Here is a 17,064-nt window from a genome sequence, read left to right as displayed (position 1 = left end):
TCACATTTGGGAAACATCAAGATTTAAGGTAAGCTTTAAAATCGAGTTAAAACAGGGACCCATTTGAGGGCACAGACAAAGCATACTTCACCCACACTCACCTTTACAAATGACTCCTAGGTTCCCAGACACTTGAAGCATTCCCTTGGCCCCAGCTAAAGAACCTGATAGGAGAGACATGTAGTTAACTCAAGATTACCAAGGAGGCTGAACAAGGAACCACCGGAACCATCACAGAGAACCAGGAGTGTTGGGAAAGGAGTCTCCAGGAGCAGTCAAGTCATTGGGAGACCGAGGTGTCCGAGGTGTCCGTGTATCCTCAGGGACAGAAGCCAGCCCCACCTGCAGCTTGGAGAATGGAGGACTGGGGGTCGGGGATTAAGCATTAGCCTTCTGAAGAAAGGAGCTGAAGGGGGAGCCATTGGGAGTGAGGGCCAGCCCACTAGTTTTATTAGGTATGCCTCTGAGTGAAAGACTACTGCCACTAGGGTGACCACTTCACGTTGGTGTGTTTGGACTGGTCCAGTGTCCATAGGGATTGTCCTGCCTACCACCTGGGAAGCCCCTGAGCCCCGTGGGCTTGTTGACAAGAAGAAGCAAACCTCCAAACCAGAATAGGCGAGCTGCTTTGTCTGACAGAACCTGTCATCGGGCCAGCATATGGGGCTTGAGCAGGACCAGCAATCAGTTCTGGGCAGTTGAACAGTTAGAACTCAACAGCAATGATACAGCTGCACAGCAGTCAAGATTTTGCTCCCCTTCCCATCCCAGAGGCATAGTAAGCCCACATGAGTAGTGCAAGTGACGAGGAGAGTGCGTGTTCTCTTTCACTTGGGTTTACTAGAGGCAGAAAAGTACCATTCAAATGGGAAAGGAAAACATGGCTTTTGGTCAACTACAAGTTGAATTTGAACCCAAATGTTAAAAATAACAGGAGAGAGAGAGAGAGAGAGAGAGAGAGAGAGAGAGAGAGAGAGAGAGAGAGAGAAATATAGGAACCAGTGGCTATCATTATAATAACCAAATTTTATTTCTTTTATCTTCCTAAAACCTCTGAATAATGTGTGATACTCCACTCTGGGGCCTGTAGCTCTCTGCATTCTGTCCCGGCTGCCTGTCTCCTCTGCTTAGATTTCTATATCCACTTTGTCTAGAAGTGAACAACCGTCATCTTTAGTCCCATTTTCTTCCTAATTTCCCCTGGTTTCCCCCTAGCTCTCCCGGCCAGGTAAGGCGTGTAGTTCTTGTCTGATTCCTATCTGTGAACTCCCTGAAGCAGTCACCGCCCTAACGATCTGTTTTTGACTCACTGGCATCTGTGCTAAGGTTAACATGTGCCCAGTTTGATCACCCACACACTAGAAGAGAAGGTGACAAATAAGGGACTCAGCTGAAGAGTTACTGGAATGGCAAAGGGGTTGGTGGGGAGCGTTTCCATGAGGTAACGGGTAGAAAGGCCAACATGTTCCTTTAGTGGTCTGATGGCTGCCGTGAGTTACTCAGAAAACACTCTGACTGGAAAACGAGTAGAATGTACTGAGACCAAGAAGGGGCTATCCAAATCAGCCATCCATACACCAACAGGCCTCTCCAGAAAGGAGGCCGTCAGCGCCCAGTTTCTGTATGTTGTCAGGGCTGCTTTATTAGATGCGATGGAGAAGTGGATTAAATCATCTGGGGCTCTTTTCCCACTCTGAGACTCTCCAGAGCACTTATTAGACACTTGCTGCGTGCACTCTATTAAACGGTAACAATCCCAGGGCCTGGAGAGATGGCTCAGAGGTTAAGAGCACTGTCTGCTCTCCCAGAGGTCCTGAGTTTAATTCTGAGTAACCACATGGTGGCTCACAACCATCTGTAATGTAAGCAAATGTAGAGTGCTCATATACATAAAATACATCTTAAAAGAAAAGAAAAAGTAGCTAACAATCCACAGAGGAGACCCTAAGCTCAGTCCTCTACACTCAGTGTGCATTTCTTTTCCAAGCCACAGAAGACTGACTAGTCCTTAAAAAACACTGTTTCTGTGCTGGGGACAAGGCTCTTTTTCCAAACACTTGGGTTCCCTGCCCCTTTTATGATAAAATGAACAGTCTGACTTTTGTTTGTTTGCTTACTTGCTCTGGTTGTTATGATTAACCAACAACTTTGCTTCTTCGTTTTTACTCTGCATGGTGTAGACTGTTTCTGGTCCATTGGTCTTGTATGGTCTCCTTTATTTTTTTTTTTTATTAATTTATACATATTACATCTCAGTTGTTAGCCCATCCCATGTTTCCTCCCACTTCCCCCCTACTCCCCTCCCCTCCCCTAAGTCTGTGTATGGTCTCCTTTATAAACACTATTACTGTCGAATTGTCAGCCACATGTGAATATCTGAAATTTGATCCCTGGGTACCTAGGTAAACTCAGGAGACGCCTCCCCAATGTCTCAGCCACTCTTTCCTCATCAGCAGAATGGGGGTAATTGGTGTGAGGCAGAAGTGCTTAGGTGCACTGTATTAGTAACACAGGCTTTCTAATAATTAAACAATAATAACTACTCCTCCCTGCAAAGCAAGCTGGGCGTCCCCAAGCTGTGGGGTTTGGCAGGTCCTCCTCCACTCTGCGTGGTCTTTTTGGGTCAAACTCATCACTGCTGTGGACAGGTGGAAGTTCTGGCAGCAAGTTCATGTTGCCTTTGACCTCCATTTCAGAAGGACAGGGCCAATATCCATCTACCATAGCCAAATGTGACACTGTGGATTTTCTTTCCTTTCTGCAGTGAACAGAGTATCTGCCAAGCACGGGCTTCCGTGATGGTCTACGATGACACCAGTAAGAAATGGGTACCAATTAAGCCTGGCCAGCAGGGATTCAGCCGCATCAACATCTACCACAACACTGCCAGCAACACCTTCAGGGTTGTTGGGGTCAAGCTACAGGATCAGCAGGTAAGTGCTGGAGTCAGCATCACACCCTTGAGCTGCAAGCCTACCTACCTACTTGTGTTTGGGGAAAAGAGGGCCCAGACACCTCACCATCTGGAGTGAGGTCTGGGTTCAGCTCTGACTCTGCAGCCTTGTAGCCAAAGTATTAGACCTAAAGCAAACGATCTTTTCTGAGAGTCACTCCCCAAGTCACATGCAAACAAACAGTAAGCTATACACCTTTCTGCTCCACTGTGTCACATCAGAATACAGTGACAGATAAAACACAAGATAGTCTGTCATATCAGAATAAAATAACAATTGTGTGAGGTGGCTTAGTTCACATGGGCTTGGGAGACGGCTCCGTAGATAAAAGCACACAGCTGGAATTTAGGTCCCTAGAACGCGTTCAAAAACTCTGGGCAGGGCCCTCCCGTGAACACCCATAGCCGTAGCCAGGGTGACCAACTTCCAGATGCCTAGGGGAAGGAAGCTCTTCGACAAGGCCAAGAAACACTTTTTGCACAGCCCAGCCCTGTTAAAGGTGCCCTATGACAGAACGCCCCTCTGGGCAGGGTTACCACTAGCTTCTGGAACTACCTTATTCTATTATTGGTTGTGAGCCTAGCCTTTAACAGCTGAGCCATCTTTACATCCTGGAGCTACCTTACTCTGCACCAGCTTTTGCTACCAGGCTCTGAGTAGAGACACCTGCTAGTCTTGAGCTGGCTTGCTTTGTTTGTTTGTTTGTTTTGAGGTCTCTTCTTTAAGTGCCCAGTGCCCAGTTCTGGCCTTTCTGGTATTTAGGATTGACCCTAAAGCCTTGGAAATGTTAGGCAGTTCCTCTTCCATTGAGTTATATGTCCAACTGTCTCCTGATTGTGGAAATTACAGATCTCGTTATAGATGGCTGTGAGCCACCATGTGGTTGCTGGGAATTGAACTCAGGACCTTTGGAAGCGCAGTCAGTGCTCTTAACCTCTGAGCTCTCTCTCCAGCCCCCTGAATGTCTTGTTTTGACCATGGCCAAAAGGGAGAAATGTATTCCAGGCAAAAGGAATAGTAAGACAGGCTAAAAGCAGCAGCCAAGTACTTGAGCCTGCTGCGCTTGTTATGGGCACTCCTGGACTGAGAGGTGCCTGAGTGGGCCAGTGCTGCGGCAGTGAGAGAACACAGCGAGGTCACCTGAGATAGCAGAATGCCGAGCCAACTCTGTAAGCCAGTGAGCACCGCTCAAGAGACCCTGGGCACGTGCTGGGCACAATTGCCTCTTTGTCATCGCCTGTCCCTCTTTGTGTCTGGGTGTTCCCACTCCAGAACTAAGCCTCCCAGATGCCAACAGCCCAAGACTCGCCCTCCCCTTTCCCATGGCAGGCTACTTGTCCCACAAAGGCTATGGCCCTTTGCCCCCACCACCCTAACCGGTGACAGCTGGGTATCCAGAGCTGGCACTGCATCCTGGACCAGGACAGGCTCCGGTGCGTGCCCCTATTCCCAGCTTCACTCTCTTCCCCTCGCCAGACCCTGCGGCCCCAGGGTCTTCTGCTCCCATCTTGCCACTGCCAGGGTTGCCTTCTGGTACTTGACTTCTTAAGTACAGATTGATCAAATCTTGATTCATCAAAAGGCTGAACGAGTGGAAACGTTCCTAGGCTGGGAGACCTCTAGTAGGTATGACCTTCACTCTGGGACCAGACAGCAACTGGGTCAGAGTGCTGAAGAGTGCAACTGTTGTGCCCGTCTGTGCTGTGGTGCCTGCCAGCCACTTTGTGTCCACCTAGCAGGCCCTGGGGACCCCAAGGTGCTCTGCCTCCTCCACTCACTTTCACTGTGGCTGCAGCTGCTGTCTCCGTGGCCTTCAGGAGATGGAAATACAGGCTCTACCTGGTACCACTATTGGCCGTGTGCTACATACCTGGCATCTGGCATCCTGTCCTAAGTCTTCCAACCTTGTAGGGACTTGCTGGACTTGTGGCTGTGGTGCAGCCACCCACTTTGAGGTGAAGACCAAGGATGAAATCTCGAAGTGTGGCCTGCATCAGCAAGCAGTGGGGAGGGCTGCTCTGAGGAGCCGTTACAGACGATGATGACTTTGTGGAATAGGTCTACATGTAAGAGTGAAGACTGTGCTGCTGGGAGCTGTATTCCCCATTGATTAGATGTTCTTTGAGAAGCAAGGAGGCACTGGGCCCTCAGCCATCACCAGTTAGAAGCCACTCAGGGTGAGGCCATCTCCTCAACCAGAATTCAAGATGGTTCACCTGCCCTGGCCTTTGCCTTTCCTTGGTATACTCTGCAGTGGGCAGATGGGCGGCTGAGTGGTTGGAGCCACTGTGGCCCATCCCTCCCATCTCTCTCCTCCCCTTGTGTCCCTGAGGAGGAATACGTCTGAGCGCCCCTCCTCACTGTGTTTATCACTTCCCAGCAACCCCTGTGCACACATGGCAACTTACAGCTGCCTGTAACTCCAGCCCCAGGGCATCCAATGCCTTTCTCTGGTTTCCTCAGATACCAGGTGCTCATAGACAGACATGGTCCTTAAACATACATGCAGGCAAAACACCCATACTCAGAAAGCAATAACAATACAGTAATAATATTTTTTATTAAAAATTCTCCTTAAACAATTTTTTGGCAGTTTTGTGATCAGGCTGGCTAAGAGAACATCAGGTTTCCTGCTGATGTTGACACCTGCGGCAGCAAGTTAGCAATATAAAGAAAAACTCGGAGTTCTGATTTAGGTTATTGTCTGCTGGAAAGGGTTCTGCATTGGCCTAAGCAGTCTTAGTAAGTTTCAAAGTCTCTGTCCCTGTTAGGCAGAGGAGACAAATACACTTCAGGACCCCCGCTCTAAGGTGGTCTGCCTAACCCTGAGTTCTCGCTGCCTCCAGAGGCATTGCTTTCCCTCTAGGCATCTCCTCTGAGATGAAGTCCATTACCTGGTACTTTTCCTGAATCATCGTAGGTATCCCTAAGTGTTTGAGACTAGAAATCATACTCAGTCCCATCATGCTAAGGTAAGCGAAGGCTTCATGCATGCGAGGCAGGTGCGCTACCACCGAGCCACAGCTGCAGTCCTTTGCTGATGACTTCTCTTGTGGCAGGTTCTCCATGCCCATCACAGTATTTGGTCACTCTTGAACCTCCAGTGCTGCGAGCTGAATAGATTTATTTTCTTTACAAAGTTAGTTTGTTTTCAACACTATACTGAGGCAGCTAACAGCAAGCACACTGTTGGAAGATGCTGTGTTATACTGTGAGCCCAGGAGGTGAGCTGGGTTTGGGGTACAATTCTGAGAAGGTTATTCCGTCATTCGATGGAGATTTGGGTCTCAGAGTCTTCGCTAACCTGTATTGGTTTTTAGATCATAGCCGGTATCTCAGGGGCCAGGAACATTCCTATCATTAAGGTTCTCTCTTGGTAAAAGACCTTTAGATTATTTTTACTTAGAAGCCTCAAAACCATGTTAGACAGTATTTTTTTTAAGCCCTTGAAACACCAAAGACACAGAAAAGGCACTCCCATGTACTCCTACACGCCCCAAAATAAAATGGGATACAGGGTGATAACGGACTCCTATGTGGAAAGTGCAACATTTAAAAATAAGTTTATCCTTCGAAAGCACCTAAATTAGTCCTGCCAATTCCTGGAGAATTACTACTCAAATCAACCTGACTAGAAAAGGCTGAAAGCCAAAGATTAGAAAACTGTAAACTTAAGCCGGGCGTGGTGGCGCACGCCTTTAATCCCAGCACTCGGGAGGCAGAGGCAGGCGGATCGGATCGCTGTGAGTTCAAGGCCAGCCTGGTCTACAAAGCGAGTCCAGGACAGCCAAGGCTACACAGAGAAACCTTGTCTCAAAAAGCCAAAAAAAAGAAAGAAAGAAAGAAAGAAAACTGTAAACTTTATAAACACTACCCTACCAAGCTGGTTTGTATGTCAGATATGACAGGCAACAAAGTATTCCAAAGGAGAAAAGAGATTAAGAAGACGCTTCACCAAAAGAGAGGTCACAGCAGCCCTAAACTTGAATGCATCTAATAATGTATGCTCTAAATATATAAAGCAGAGATGGACCAACCTAAGGTTTCAGGAAGCAGACTAATTGCAAAGCCTACTTACAGATTCTAACCTTGCCTTCAGCAGTGCACTGAACAAGAAGTGATGAAAACGCAGCTTGGCCTGGTTTATGTTGCGGAAGCTGCAGCCAGCAGCTGTGAGGATTACAAATATCTTAATTAGGATTTCTGCTGTTGTGAAAAGATACCATGACCACATCACCTCTTAATAGGGAAAACATTTAATTGGGGCTGGCTTATGGTTTCAGAGGTTTAGTCCGTTATCATTGATGGGAAGGCAAGGTGGCACATGGGCAGACAGGGTACTGGGGGAGGAGCCAAGAGCTTCTGGATCAGCAGGAAGAGAAGTGACACTGGGCCTGCCTTGAGCTTCTGAAACCTCGACGCCTACCTCCAGGGACACTCTTCCTCTAGCAAGGCTCCTTATAGCCAGAAGCAGTCCAGAAGGCTCCAGAGGTCAGAGCCAGGCCGTGGGAAATTCGAGAACTATGTCAGCTCACTTTGCTCTGGGCCGCTGTGTGGAGTCCTCTCTGAAGACTCAAGCTATGACTCCAGCTCTCCCATTTGTGTAAACTGTACAGTTTCCTGTGGAACTTTGTACAAGTCACTTGTTTTCCCGGGACGCTGATTTCCCGGCTACAAAGAGAGTTCCTAAGCACTGGGAGTTCTTCTGGGTGATTCTGCTAGCCATACTCTTTCCGTACCTCCTGATTCTTGCACAGCTCAGTCCTCCCTGAGAGCCAGGCGTCTCACCTCATAGACTTGGCAGTCTCACTTCCTCCCAGCATCTCCCCGGGCAGTCTTGATTTGTTCTCAGGCAGCCTCACTTCTAGGCCTCCTCTTCACAGCTTTCTCTTTTGGCTTGCTATGTTCTTAATGTCTCTCAGAACTGTAGAGGGAACAGAACCCAGGGGACAGAGTGAAGCAGGGTCTCAGCTCTCTGGTGCTGTTCAGGACTCCAGCCTCTAACCTTGAGACCCATTTTAACCACACTTCACAAAAGCTCTTTTTCAGTGGCCTAAGCCTAGTCAGGTCTTCTGCTAGAGGGTCACACAGGAGAGTGAGGGCTGCAGCCCGGAGTGTCGTCAGGTCACCACTGACTCTGCAGAGTGCCACTCAGGAAATAGCCAGAAATCATTCTTTCAGTGTCTAGAGAAGAGCAGACATCTAGAGACCAGCAGGCCTGTTGTTGTGTCTCTGCCGGCCACAGGCCCCTCGATGTCTGTCTTTTGTCTTGACTGGTCTGTCCCTGCCTGTCTTCACATTGCTCTTGTCAGTCCAGTGTCTATTGACTGGTTAATAGCAAAGAGTGATGAGGCTGGCTAGCTGTATACTGCATTATTTTCTACAAGTCACCCTTGAAACTAGTACTCATTTCTTATGAATTCTGAACACACTGCTGAGGGCTGTGGGAAACTGGGACCAAATTGCAGAAGGACTGTTAACCACCTTAAGGGCTTCATAGCTAGGAGATACGGCTAAAGTAGATAAGATAGCTGGCGCCCAGAGATCCTTTCAGAATCCCCGGAAGGTCAGTAAGGCAGCATTAGTACTTCCATCTTACTGTTGGAGAAACTGAGCCTCAGAAAACTGCATTTGTCCCCTCAGTGGCAGAGCCAAGAGACAGGCTCTGAACCAGAACCCATCCAGGGAAAACCTGACCCCAGCTCAGACCTAGTTAAGTGAAATAACGTTGTTAGTTATAAATTCTGCAGCTGGTCGGTTGTAATCTGAAATGGCCTGATCACCCTTTCTCTTTGGTGAGCCTCACCCCACCCCCACCCTGTGGCTGAGAGGATACAGTGTCTTTGCCCCATGGCTGCTCCCTCCAGCTCACTTACATTTTATTTATTTACATGTATTTCTCTTTTCTCCTCCAGGTTGTGATCAATTATTCAATCGTGAAAGGGCTGAAGTACAATCAGGCAACACCCACCTTCCATCAGTGGCGAGATGCCCGTCAAGTCTATGGTTTAAACTTTGCAAGTAAGGAAGAAGCAACCGCGTTCTCCAACGCAATGCTCTTTGCCCTGAACATCATGAACTCCCAAGAAGGAGGTAAGCAGGGCTGTGTTCTGACTGGGTGCTTAGGCTCTCTTGTCACGAATGCCTCAACTCGGATGCCTGGCATCCTGACGTGATGTAGAGTCTCAGAAGCCTGTTACTTGACCTGAGGGTCTGAGTAACGATTAAGACTGGGGGAGAGGGAATAATGTGCCGGTTAGAAAGTGCAGGGCTGTACTAAAGTGCTCCTGAGGCCCTTCGCCTTTAAGGCATGCTTTATGTTGTCCACCCTCCTTCCATGTCCCATGCTGAGAAATTGGCTAGACAGAGTAGTTAAGAAGTGAGCACAGTCCTGCCCTGGAGGCCCTTTAGAATTTGAGTCCACAGAGTCACAACTAGCTAACTTTACTGTTCGGCAGTGAGTATGTGCTAAGTACTTGGAGACTACACAAAAGCAAACAAGCCTATCTGGGCTACAAGGGAGGCCATGACAGCAGCGGTGGCATGTGAGCTGAAGCAGTGAGGAACAAGGACTGCACAGCGCAAGGCGTGTTGGGGAAGAGCTGCTGTCGCAGAGAGAGAGCAGGAAAGCTGGCATGTATCAAAAAAACAACAAAGAACAGAACGCACTGTTTGGGGCCTTGGGTCCAGGTGCATAGCTTCTGGGTGAAACTGGAAGGAGAGCAGCTGGGGACTCTGGAAGGCTTGGTCGGGACTAGCAAGATCACCTGAGCAGAGCACCAAGCTGCTTGTAGCTTTCTTGTGCCTTTGGAACAGCAGCTTTAAAGGAGAACTGACCTCAGACGTGGTCCTACAGTTGGCAGGCATCCTCACTGCGGTGGAGCATGGCGGCTACAGACTAGGCTTGGAGTCACGCTCAGCCTCGTTTGAGCTCTGGCTTGCTGCATTCCAGCCAAGGAAGCCTTGAGCAGCTTACTGAAGGGTCCTGGGCCTCAGTGTCCTTCCTACACATGCAGGTGTGGAGAGTTGCTTTTACCTTTAAATGAGCTAGACGGTTGTCATCTCTTGATGTAGCCTGAAGTCCAGTGCTTCTGCAGCTGTGCTTCCAGGGGTTGCGGGAGGTGCAAGTCCAGGTTTGGTGAGCTCTGCCTATGCTGCAGCCCCTGGCAGGCTTCTCATACTGAGCATCAGAACTCAAGTGGGATAGTGAGCCTGGCTCATGCCATTATGCAGGTCCCTCGCAGGAGAATGAGGGTGGCTTTGGCGTCAGTTGTCTGCCTACTTGCTGGCACCGCGTCCTGAAAGTATCCAGGCTCTCTCTGCCTGCACTGGTGGTTTGCTCAGCCGCAAGCAGAGAGAGGTGTTGACTACTGTTCCTCACACTCTGTCCTGCTCAGTTTTCCTTTCCACCTCAGATTTACCCTCCAGCAGCAGGGAAGTCCTCTTTACTTCAGTCAGTAGGAAGAGCCCAGCGTTTCAGCGTCCCAGAGGGTAGGGTTCTGCCCCAGCTCCACAGCTGCACTGCAGAGTCCAGTTGTCTCCAGCACTGAGCACTCCGCACTCAGGATCCCGAAGAGACTCAGTCTGTGACACGTTAGTGATAGTGGAGCAAAGGCGTTTATTGAAACTCACTGGGTGTTCCAGTAAGAAAGCAATGCAAAAACAACACCACGCCAAAGCTATGGTGGCCACTACTATGGGAACCACCAATACCATTCCATTTGTTACAATCTTCTAATACCGGTATAATCTATATACTTAACACTATCTTAGTCCTAATAGGAGTGGCATCTAACATTTCATAGCATAAGGGTATACGACCTGATCGAAGAGTCGTGCCCAGCTCGTCAGGTTTGGAGCCGCGACGTCGTTTGCTCGACCACTCGGTACTCGTCCGAAGTTGGGTGTTTTCTGGCTTCCGGTTTCGGATCGTCAGAGGTTCGGTAGGCGTCTGCGTCGGGGGATCTCGTTCACGAACTGGCCGTGTTTAGGCAGTCATGGTGAAGGCGAGATGACTGACTGCTTCTTCTCAGGGTTTTTATACTTAACCTTATCATTTCTAATTCACACGTTTCTGTTAATCTAGCTTTCTACGTCACTCTTATCACGCTTGTTCAGCATATGGCTGACGTCATTATACTTGTCTACTCTGGGCACCTGCTGGTGGCCCTTCCATGTTTATGACACCAGGGTTTGCCTGTGTCTTCCTTGTCCGTCACTGGTGTTCTAGATTCTGAAATGACAGGGTTGGCGTAGATACAGCAAAAGAGTGGAAACAAAGGTATTTGGTAAGGGCATGTGGCTTAGTAGGCACAGCTGGTAAGCATGTTGCAACATGCAGGTCAGGCCTGCACACGAAGAATTGCTTCACCACCTGTCTGATTCAAATGCATGCATCTAGAAAACAAATCTATAATTTTCTGAGCCAGAACTTAGTACCTTTTTCTTAAAACAGAGCTCTGTTTTAAGACAGTTCTAGAATATACTAAATTTTTTAGGACTATAACTATGGCCTATATCAAAGGGAAACTACGCAGTGGACACTTTATTATCGATCATCGCCTCCCTTTACAGAACACGTAAGGTGCTAACCAGAATTTCTGACTGACGTAGAGCAGTTTTATAGTCCCTGAACTGCATTTCAAGGTAACACAGGGGCAGTTCAGAGTGCTGGCTGTAGAGAAGGGCTTTGACTCTGAGAGGCTTGAGAACTGCCTGGCCTAGAAGCTATGTAAGATCAGACTCCCTCCTTGTTCCATTTCATCGTCACTAGGCAGTGCCCCATGTCACAGTGGGGAAACTGAGTCTCAAAGGGAGGAAGCATGGACAGAGCATTTGGTCTCAGCCACTGACTTGACTCTGAGGAAAGAACATTGCAGCAGGTATCAGAGGAGGGCAGCACCGCAGGAAGAAACGGGCTGCCTTGCGTGTTTCCGTCTCACAGCCTGGGCCCTGGTCTGAACCGCACGCAGCACAAGCGGCCGTGCGAGCTGACGGCCATGCAAGATGCCTTGTGCCAGGGACACCGGCCTCAAGGGCTAGTCCTCCACCTGAGCCCACTCTGTCCGTACATCTGACATTCTCAGACCATTTTAGCTCTCTCAAGACTCACCACAGACATCTTGTAATAATAATGTTGCTTCAGGGGAGGGGGGGAAGCAAGATAGGTTGTCTGGAGCAAAGCCAAGTAAAGATCTGAGGAGGTTCTGGGCTTAAGTTCATTGTTCAGAGAGGGGATGTGGGCATAGTACACACGAGCGAGAGAGCTAGGCTGCCAGCTGCATTATTACAAGAGAAGTGTGCATAAACCAAAGCCAAATAGGGTCCCAGGCCACCAAGCCATTCCCTGTGCTCACCTGCCTCAAGTTTTCATTTGTAGGTGACAGAACAGACACCCAACCCACAGAGAGGCTTAGTAAGGCTAGGTCCACACCCAAGGGTTCACCCACTGTCCCAGGCAGTCAGGGTCTGAAATGCCCATCCCTCCTGGGCATGGTGTTGGGAAAGCCAGCAGGTGCAGGGCATCGTTTCCCTTCTGGTTTTTGCTAACGACCACGCAGACCTTCCCAGTGCCTATCGTGCAAGGCCCACAAACAGACTGCCACGTTCAGAACTTAGAACACTTCCCTTTTGGCACGCTAGGAATACCTTTACCCCATGAGCCTGAGTCACAGAGCCTGCAACAACTGCACACACAGGGGAATCTCCCTGCTGTTGCTGACAGCGCCATCTGGTCTTGGACAAGACTCGAGCCTCAGTTTCCCATCTTCAATGTGATACTTACCAGAAATGAGATCATGGAGGTAGAAATGCTAGTGACACAAGTTTTGGAAACAAACAAGGGCATAACAGCCTTCACCGGAAGTTGGGGTTAGCCACTTCATGGGTCCGAGCTCACTGAAGAAGGAGATGGCTCCTTTAAAAGCATGAACTTGCTGCCAGAATCTGCAGCCTGGGAAACCCCACATGTTAGATCTGGTCTGGAAAGGCGCAGGAGGATGAACAATCAAAGGCAAGGCTTCAGGTTCACGGCTGGATTGGGCTGGTTTCAAACTGGTTGTCTGAGGGGTGCCAGGGTCCCACCTTGAAATAACCAAAGTAGCTCTTCTACTGATGTTATGTAGTGGGATTCTGAAAAAAGAAATCTCGCGGCTTAGTGGAAACCCACATTGGGCCAGTTGGAGGGACACCACGTAGCGTCTCAGAACATAATGGTATGTCCTTTTCATACTTAGCCTGATGCAACATCACAACTGTTAAGATCCGACTGTCCTGGGGCTGATGAATATTTCCCCAGATTTTCCCCTATGCATCGTCCTCATTCAATGCCCTTTGACCCACTGGCTGCAGCATGCCTGGAGCGAGGGGAAAGAGCCAGCCAAAGGAATGTCTAGCCAGATGTTTTGTGACTAGATGCCACTCAGACCTGTAATGTTCCTCGCTGTGGAGCTGGGAGAAGTCTTAAACCTCAGATTCTTTAAGTCAGCCTCAGTTTTGCTTCCCACAAGCCTTACTTTGCTAGCAATTACACTTTTCCCTCAAAGAGAACTCATGAACAGTTTTTGCATCTCCCTCCCTGGTTGTGGGGCTGTTGGTTGTATGCTTGGCTTCCGCCCGGTGTGCCTTTTGAGCTTGGTAGAGCCAAGGCCATACCTCCTACCCAGGCCTTCGGCCCTATCCTGTCTGCCCTGCCCCCTGGACGACCTCTGTGCTCATCCATCCACCTCACTAGAGAGCAGCAGGGTCTTTACAACACTCTCCATGCCAGCAGTACACATCCTCCATACTTTGCTCCTGCCGTGCTTTTCCCACCTGTGACCCCTTCTCCCTCCTCACATGCCGTCATATTCAGAATGCCATCGTTCCTCACTCTCCCCAGTCTCTAATGGTGCTGTGTTTTTGGCCCCTATCCTGACAGACACTTAGCACAGCACAGTTTCACCACATGGATTCAATCAGGTTTGGAAATTTTAAAGTGATCCTCTGTATCTAGAAATCCAGAATCCAGTATGATCTAATGTAGAAGCCCTCAGTGTACCCTGACCAGGCCTGGGGAGCAGCAAGCCAGGACCAGGGGGTCTGACAGGCCTAGAGTTCATTTACTTGACCGGGCCCGTGGGGTCTTCAATGGGTACCTGTGGAGGGGGCAGACAAGTGGGGGGGGACAGGAGACACAAAGAAATGAGGGCAAGTCTGGATTCTGATCAAGTCCCCTTTATAAGGCAGGGGGCAGGGAAGCATATTGCTATGGCAACCCAGCTGCAGGCTGTCTCAAAATTCAAGGAATTCCAAGCAGGTCACAACGTTCTGCCCCATTGAATATTTTGCTATCTTTATCTAATCTAACTGCTAAACTACAACAGGCTGGGGCTCCGTCTAAATCTTATCTTTAGTCTGTCAACCACTACAGGGTCAGCTGGTTTCTGATAGATGACAGACTGCTGGAGAAATAGGAACCTAGGCTCTGACAAGATGGCTGAACATTGGCCATATGGCCTACCATCCCCAACATTTACTAACTCCCAGTTCTTAGCTTCAGGTTCCGTAGACCATGTTTGGGGAGGGGAGGAAAGATGTGTGCTGGGCTGAGTCCAAGAACTCTGCTGTCTCATGGTTACCTACCTGCTTCCTCGGCCCCATATAATTACTGCCCCTCCCCTGAAAGACAGACCTTCACTTCTCCTCCCCGATGAGGGCCAAGCATCCATCTGGCCTGGCTGCCAGTGCTTCTTAAGTTGCTGGTCTTCACAGCCCTCCGAAATGCACGCTGCCTTTGATTTACTTCATGCCTTCGCCCAGTGCTCTCTCCTGCTGGTGACCTGTCTTTTGTATTGCTGTCTGTGACTCCATCCCAGATGATCAGAGAACCATGGGTCCTTTCCCTAGCTGTGCACACACTGCTGCTATCTCATTGGCCAGCACTCTTAGTTGGCTGGGTTAAGCTATGAGCTCTAGAGCAAGTGCCCTGCCTTCCATATCTATATGTATCTGCATCCTAAAGAGACTGAGATGTAAGTGCTTATGGTGTGTGCGGGAGGGAGCAGGTTCACCACGTGTTCTTGTGTCATATTGTGTACCTTGTGAACATACTCCACACCCCTTGCCTCTGTGCCCTCTTCTGAAGACCACGATGAAGCTCCTGAACCACCAGCGCCATTTGCACCTGTGAAACTGGGCTCAAGGTGAGGGGTGCTATCTGTGATTGAGGGACATGGTCAATAGAATTGTCTCACACAGAAATCGCACCCGTCACCTTGGCCTGCTGAGCACCACCCCAAACCAAGAAGCACACCACCCCAACACAAGAAGCGGCCCTGGTGAAGGGCCTGAGACTATGGTCATGAGATGTGTGAGCTGCAAAAGGAGCTTTGGATCCGGACCTGGACCGTGCACGGGTCTCTGTGGCCACCATGGCATACAGAGCAAGAATCTGTGGGAGATAAGAAAGCAGTTCGATCCAACATGGCTAAATAGCTGGTGTTGGTTCAGACTTCCAGAGTCTGACCCCAAGTAATTTAGTTCAGGCATATTTAAGCACAGCACCATTTGGTATAAATTTCCCTGGTGATAACTAACTCAATCCCATATACACAATAAAGCTTAAGATGTAGCTACATCAAAACTTTGTAAAGTACACTTGACATCTTCCATAAAGATCGGTTCTATAGATTGACAAGCTCACAATAAGGGTTCTGGGGGAGGATCTGGTGTGGTCTTGGCCACATAGATAGCAAACAGGTCACCATGCTATTACGTCTGCTCCAGCCTTCTGGGTAGATAGCAGGTGATGCACCCCTCCCTTTGAAGGGACAAGCCTGTGTGTTTGGCATTCCTGGCCACCCCGGAGCTATCTGTGGTCACAGAAACCTCATACCCTCCCATAGGACAGATCTGTTCTCCACCCCTCTAGCAAGGCACCTACCCTTTCCAGAACTGTTTCTCCATCTGTGAAATGGGTTGTCATACCTACCTCACAGGGCTGTTGTGAGGGCAACATGAAGCATTGTACAAGTTCTTTGCCACCTGAAAATCACTACAGCAGCATGAAATCCTCACAACGCAGCGGTTCTCATCAGCACCCACTCACGTGACAGTGTTGATAGTGTACCAAGGGACACAGCATAGGGGGACAGGTCTCTGCAGGGAGTGGGTAGGTCACTTAGAAGTTTACATCAAGGTCTGAGAAGAAGCTCTGCCTGGACTTTAGGGTGCCCTTCATGGGGACCCTGGATCTCTAGGCATCTCGAAGGCCTGCTATGGCCTTCTCCTCCTCTAAAGTGCTGCTGGCTCATCTATAGTTTATACCCCAGGAGAGAAAGGCTGCCTCCTCCTGCGGCACCAAGGTCACTTCCTGAACACTGATAGCAACCTGCTACTGGGGCTTCAGGCTTCTTGAAACACCACATACCCAACAGAGCGTGAGAAAGGGATCCCGGTCCTTCTGAGACACCAAGCAGCCAGGCGTGTTGAGCTCCCTGTAATCAGCACAGACAACTGACGAGGGGCCCAGACTGGAAGCAGGGGACCCTGTTGTGCCCTAGCTGCCTGCATCTGCTGCACACTCTGTTAAATTTAGCATGCCCCCATGCCAAGCCTTTCTTTCCTTATCTTTAAAGTGAATGCAAGGGCTCATGAGATGGCTTAGTTGATGAAGGCGCTTGCTGCCAAGCCTGACATCCATAGTTCAGTCCCCAGGACCCACAAGATGGAAGAACCAACTTCTGAAAGGTGTGCTCTGACTTCCATATAAAATGAATGGATGGATGGATAAATGTGAAGTAGTCACCGTTCCCTTGTGAGAGTCACTCTTGCCTAAGGCCTGTAAGGAATGAAGCACTGTTCATACACAGCATGTTGCTCCTGCAGCCCCGGCCCTCGGAGCTCACGTTGCTGGTAGGACGCCTCTGGGATTGTAACAAGCTTATAGAAAGGAAAGCCTCCCTTTTCCACACTGCCATCTTATAGTCTCCTATCCTGTGTCTTCATAGTATCTCCTGGGTTCTTAGAGAGATATTAGGAGCTATTGCCTCTACTTTAAGAGTGATGTACACCTTTAATTCCAACACTCAGAAGGCAGAAGTCAGGTGGATCACTGTGACTTTGAGGCCAG

At 49.2% G+C, this 17,064-nt stretch overlaps 1 protein-coding gene, 1 long non-coding RNA gene and 1 pseudogene across 9 annotated transcripts in view; 2 read left to right on the top strand and 1 right to left on the bottom strand.

The window, feature by feature from the left end:
• The window catches only part of EVL (Enah/Vasp-like), a 134,814-nt gene that overhangs the window by 93,504 nt on the left and 24,246 nt on the right, over positions 1-17,064 (top strand). For all 6 annotated transcript variants that reach the window (XM_084792002.1, XM_084792000.1, XM_084792004.1 and 3 more), the window contains exons 2-3: positions 2,765-2,933; positions 8,870-9,047. In XM_084792002.1, the coding sequence (XP_084648128.1) occupies positions 2,765-2,933; positions 8,870-9,047 (347 nt within the window). The remainder of the gene's footprint in view (positions 1-2,764; positions 2,934-8,869; positions 9,048-17,064) is intronic.
• LOC311603138 overlaps positions 1-17,064 on the bottom strand; it is a 28,379-nt gene that overhangs the window by 5,489 nt on the left and 5,826 nt on the right. Inside the window, exons 2-4 of one of the 2 annotated variants that reach the window (XR_014780960.1) lie at positions 9,624-16,091; positions 7,743-7,878; positions 102-164 (exon numbers count right to left, since the gene is read on the bottom strand). This is a non-coding gene — a long non-coding RNA (uncharacterized lncRNA). The remainder of the gene's footprint in view (positions 1-101; positions 165-7,742; positions 7,879-9,623; positions 16,092-17,064) is intronic. The other variant, XR_014780961.1, reaches the window with a different exon arrangement.
• LOC311603137 (phospholipid scramblase 3-like) lies at positions 2,948-5,327 on the top strand (annotated as a pseudogene). The gene has a single exon. The product of its transcript is annotated as a phospholipid scramblase 3-like (transcript).

The sequence above is a fragment of the Acomys minous genome (assembly GCF_964271855.1).
Source record: "Acomys minous genome assembly, chromosome: 8".
Taxonomy (NCBI): Eukaryota; Metazoa; Chordata; class Mammalia; order Rodentia; family Muridae; genus Acomys; species Acomys minous.
This window is presented reverse-complemented; position numbering and strand designations above follow the sequence as displayed.